This window comes from Sinocyclocheilus grahami, unplaced genomic scaffold (assembly GCF_001515645.1).
Source record: "Sinocyclocheilus grahami isolate Dianchi unplaced genomic scaffold, SAMN03320097.WGS_v1.1 scaffold3977.1, whole genome shotgun sequence".
Lineage (NCBI taxonomy): Eukaryota > Metazoa > Chordata > Actinopteri > Cypriniformes > Cyprinidae > Sinocyclocheilus > Sinocyclocheilus grahami.
In genome coordinates this window covers 671-5,350 of record NW_015509002.1, presented here as the reverse complement: position 1 = coordinate 5,350, position 4,680 = coordinate 671, and the positions used below count along the sequence as shown (strand labels likewise).

The following is a 4,680-nucleotide window of genomic DNA, read 5'->3' as shown; positions in this document are numbered from 1 at the left end:
ATGTGTTGATTTGTGGCAGAGGTTACATGTGTTACAGTGACAAACTAAAGACTTTAAGTTACCAGAGACTCTTACAGCAGCAAAATAACCCGTAAAACAGAATAATGAAAGAATCTGACGATAAAGGAAACAACAGTGTCTTATTATAGAAAATTATGTAAAATCGATTCATGTCCAGTAGAGAAAAAATCTAAACAAAACATGTCATAAAGTCCCTAATGAGAGCAATAAATTATATGAAGCCTAACATTAATAATTTTGTAGCATGTAGATTTGATCAGTAGCTCTGTATGATTATGTAAATCTCCTGTTGCATATTTAAACAGCAGGCACAAGTCAGTTTTCACATTCATCTGATCACTAGAGGGAGTGAAGAATCGCTTCAGTTCATTCAAACTGTGCTGTGAAACAAACCATGATCTCTTCATCTTTAGTGCTGCTTCTGGCAGTGATATCCTGTAAGTTTAGTCTGCTTTCTGTGTGATACATCATTTTGTTGCTAAAAAGCTTGTTAACAGTTTTTAAGCATCATGCTCTCTTATTAACTGGTATTATTTGATTTGATACAGGTATTGATTCATATGAACTCACTCAGCCTGAGTCTCTGACTGTCCGTCCTGATGCCACTCTCACTATCAACTGTAAAGTCTCCTATTCAGTTACAAGCTATAATACAGGCTGGATTCGTCAGCCTGCAGGAAAAGCTCTGGAGTGGATTGGAGTCATCTGGAGTGATGGAGACTTATACTACAAGGACTCGCTGAAAAGCAAGTTCAGTATCAGCAGAGACACTTCCAGTAACACAATAACACTGCAAGGAAAGAATATGCAAGCTGAAGACACAGCTGTGTATTATTGTGCCAGATAAACACAGTGACAGACGCCAACAGCCTCCCTGTACAAAATACTATTGACATTACAGTATTTATCACATATTCACAACTGATATTCACTGATGTTCATCATTAACAGCTGACATTCATTTGATGATGTTAATGTGCAAAATTTAACATGCAACTAATCAGTTGGAAAAACAGGTTACCTAGTAAAAAACATAATAATTAGCTAAAATAAGCACAATAATCGGAAACTGTTTAAATAGAAAGTCAATAAAATCCACTATATTTTGCATCACATTGCTTCCCATAAGGTTAGAAAGTCTGTAGGTCAATAAAAGTGTGTTTTGATAGAGCTTGTTTTGACCCTGTTTTGCTGTTGTCTCAGAAGAGGTATAGTAGTTTTCAGCACTGTTTGAGCAGCATTGAGGGTTTCATCATCAGATCTGTGTCAGTAAATAAACTGAAGTGCTTATTCTGTCTGTGTGATCTGAGTCCAGGAGGTCTATAAGAGATGTGAGCTGCCTGCTTAAACACCAACAGATGGGAGTAATCTATCACTTAAATTTATACTGTTGTAGGCCTATGCTGAATTTTCAAAATTGATTTTCAGTGGTTTTAAACACTTTCCAGGTTGCACTATTCAAAACTGTATGTAAATACATAATTTTCTGCATATTTTATCATATTTATATTTTTAATTTCATATAAAAATAAAAATAAATTATATTAAAATCCATTAAACAAAATAAAATTAAAAGTAATGCAACACAAAGATGGCATTTATATCTAATAATAGCAAAATAATGGTCTGTTTATATAGATCAAACATTAACCACAAAAATATTAATCTGGACCAAATATGTGTCAGCATTTTATATCATCAGTTCTCTGATTTGAATATGCAAATCAGCTTACTTCTTTAAATGTGAAGGTGTATCTTTGTGATCTGAACTGACATCTGAACTCTGGAAACAAAGGCTATCTTTCTGGTTTAAACTTAACAAACACCATGTTAAAAAAGTTTTTTATATTTGTAATTCTGACAGTCTTACCATGTAAGTCACTACATAAACAACAATGGTGCAAAAATTTAACATTATACTTCATTACATGTAATATTGTTTTGTTTTTCTCTCCACAGGTATTGAATGTCAGACATTCACTCAGTCTGAAGCAGTGGTTAAAAAACCAGGAGAGTCTCACAAACTTACATGTACAATAACTGGATTTACTTTCAGCGGTCTCTATTTAAACTGGATCAGACAGAGCCCTGGAAAAGGACTGGAGTGGATTGCATACATCAGCACAGCTAGTTCTCCAATCTACTATTCCCAGTCAGTTCAGGGCAGGTTCACAGTGTCTAGAGATGATTCCAGCAGTCAACTGTACCTACAGATGAACAGCCTCAAGACTGAAGACACTGCTGTGTATTACTGCGCTAGAGAGTCACTGTGAATGAGTTCAGTGTCAAAGCAATACAAAAACTACTTCCTCATTCACATATGGTGATAAATATTGACTGATCAACTGCATTCCATCACATAGAAATATTCGATTATAATGCACATTCTAACGTTGCTAGGTTGTAATTTAAAATGTACAATATTACATTTTATTTGTTTCCAATACAACGCTAATTCTATGTGTTTGCAGAACTACGTTTGATTTATGCACGCAAACTGTGAAATGCTGTGATCGTATGGGATGGTATTAGACTCAAAATGATTAATAGATGCACGCACAATTATCCATGCACTGCATACATTTTATACATGTGTCTTACTAACCACAAACAAATGCCTAATATTTTTTTGTTTCCATGTTCCCTTATGAAAATTAGCCATGGTTTTAACACTAATAAAACAAAAAAAATCATGGTTCTTGTAGCCATGGTAACCGCAAATTAACCATGGTTTTGTTACTTCAAATAATAATTTACAAAGAAATATTAAGATAATAATTTTTTGTGGTTATAAAAACAAACCAAAAACAACAATAGCCTTTAAAATGACTTAAAATGCATTATTTAAAAACAAATGAGGCCATAATGATTAGTTAATTAATAATTATATGGTTTCATCGAATAACACTGTTACATGATGTAGGATAATACAAAATAAACAATTTATGTACATTACATGTTATTACAAATGCCTGCAAAGAGAGCCAAAGGCCTGGTAATTGCTGCTGCTTCACTTTGGACAATCAAATCCTTGATTAATAGGCTATTGACCAAACATTTAATTCAAATATTCACTTAATCTTTAATTTTTGGCCACCTTTTTGCTATAGATGACACAGCTTTTATAATTTCTTCAACAAAAAACATGTGGACATCACAGCCCTTACAAAAAGAAACCATGGTTTTATCGCAGTGAAACTGCTTAATTTTCTTTTGTGTGATCTGAATGTTTGAGACTATAAAATCAATCAGACAACTAATAAAGTCACTGTAACTGTCTGAGCTACAATTGTAATTTGTAAATAATACAGTTTATTTATTTACTTTTACATTTTATTAAAGTTCTATTTTGACCCCTATAGTAGCTTTTTTTTTTTTACTTTTATAATATTTGATGGAGGGGGCACAACAATAAAATCCTAGGGCACCCATTTGGCCAGCAGCGGCCCTGCTAACAGCAGCTACTGGACTCACTGGATACAGCAGCCTGCAGGAAAAGCTCTGGAATGGGTTGGAGAGATATGTGGGGATGGTAACACATATTACAGTGATAAACTGAAAAGTAGATTTCAAGTTACCAGAGAGTCTTCCAGCAACACAGTGACTCTGCAAGGACAGAATATGCAGACTGAGGACACAGCTGTGTATTACTGCGCGAGAGAGAGAGCACACAGTGATACAAAACACAAGCAGTTCTTCCCAAAAACATCTTGAATGAAATGAGCAATAAAAAGTCCCCCATACATACTGTAGGAATAGTCTACAAAAATGACTCTTACTTGCATCAGTGTTTCACAGCCCAGCAAACGTCTGAGAAATGACCCGCAGACTTTACTTTGTTGATGTAACCTTATAGTACAATCAGTTTGGTTTAATCAGATTAAATTATATTTTTTGACTTGAATGCAACCAATTTATTAGAAGTTACCACATGAAGGACATTTTTAGATTACCCGTAACGGTTATAAAGTCAAGGTTAAAGTCATCTTTGATAAGAATACTGCTGATATTACAATAGAGGGCACTCTCTGCATGCCTTTGTGTGATGAAAAGTAGATTTCTGCAGATCAGGGATGCTGAAAGATTAATGCCTGTTAAAATATGTCACTAACATAGTTAAATTTGATTATTTCTGATGTAGGTCCAAAATAACCATACTTTCAGAATCAGTGTTATTACAGTCAACTAAAACAATAATAAAAACACATTATTACTTGAAATAAAATACATTTTAACCAAAGTAAAATAAAATAGAAAAAAGTAAATGTATTATTTTTTTTCAGTTAGTCCCCATTTCTGAATTTAATGCCATAAATGTTTTAATATAAGCAATACATTTTTTTTTAATTACTTACAGTCACAATGTCTGCAAACTGTTTACATTTCTGCTCATTATCCATGTAAACCTCAATAAATTAAAAAATAAAAGCTTTTAAAATAATTTTCAGGACAGTCATATGTCATATGTCATATGCATATAATTATGTAAATCTCTTGTTGCATATTTAAACAGCAGGTATGAGTCAGTTTACACATTCATCTGATCACTAGAGAGAGTGAAGAATTGCTTCAGTTCATTCAAACTGTGCTGTGAAACAAACCATGATCTCTTCATCTTTAGTGCTGCTTCTGGCAGTGATATCCTGTAAGTTTAGTCTG

The 4,680-nt window shown here is 33.4% G+C and overlaps 1 gene segment (V, D, J or C); it reads left to right on the top strand.

The window, feature by feature from the left end:
• The first annotated feature begins 348 nt into the window (after window positions 1-348).
• Window positions 349-892, top strand: LOC107576585 (Ig heavy chain V region 5A-like). The segment is given in 2 exon segments: window positions 349-458; window positions 570-892. Coding segments are annotated over 2 exon segments (342 nt in total).
• Window positions 893-4,680: the final 3,788 nt, after the last annotated feature.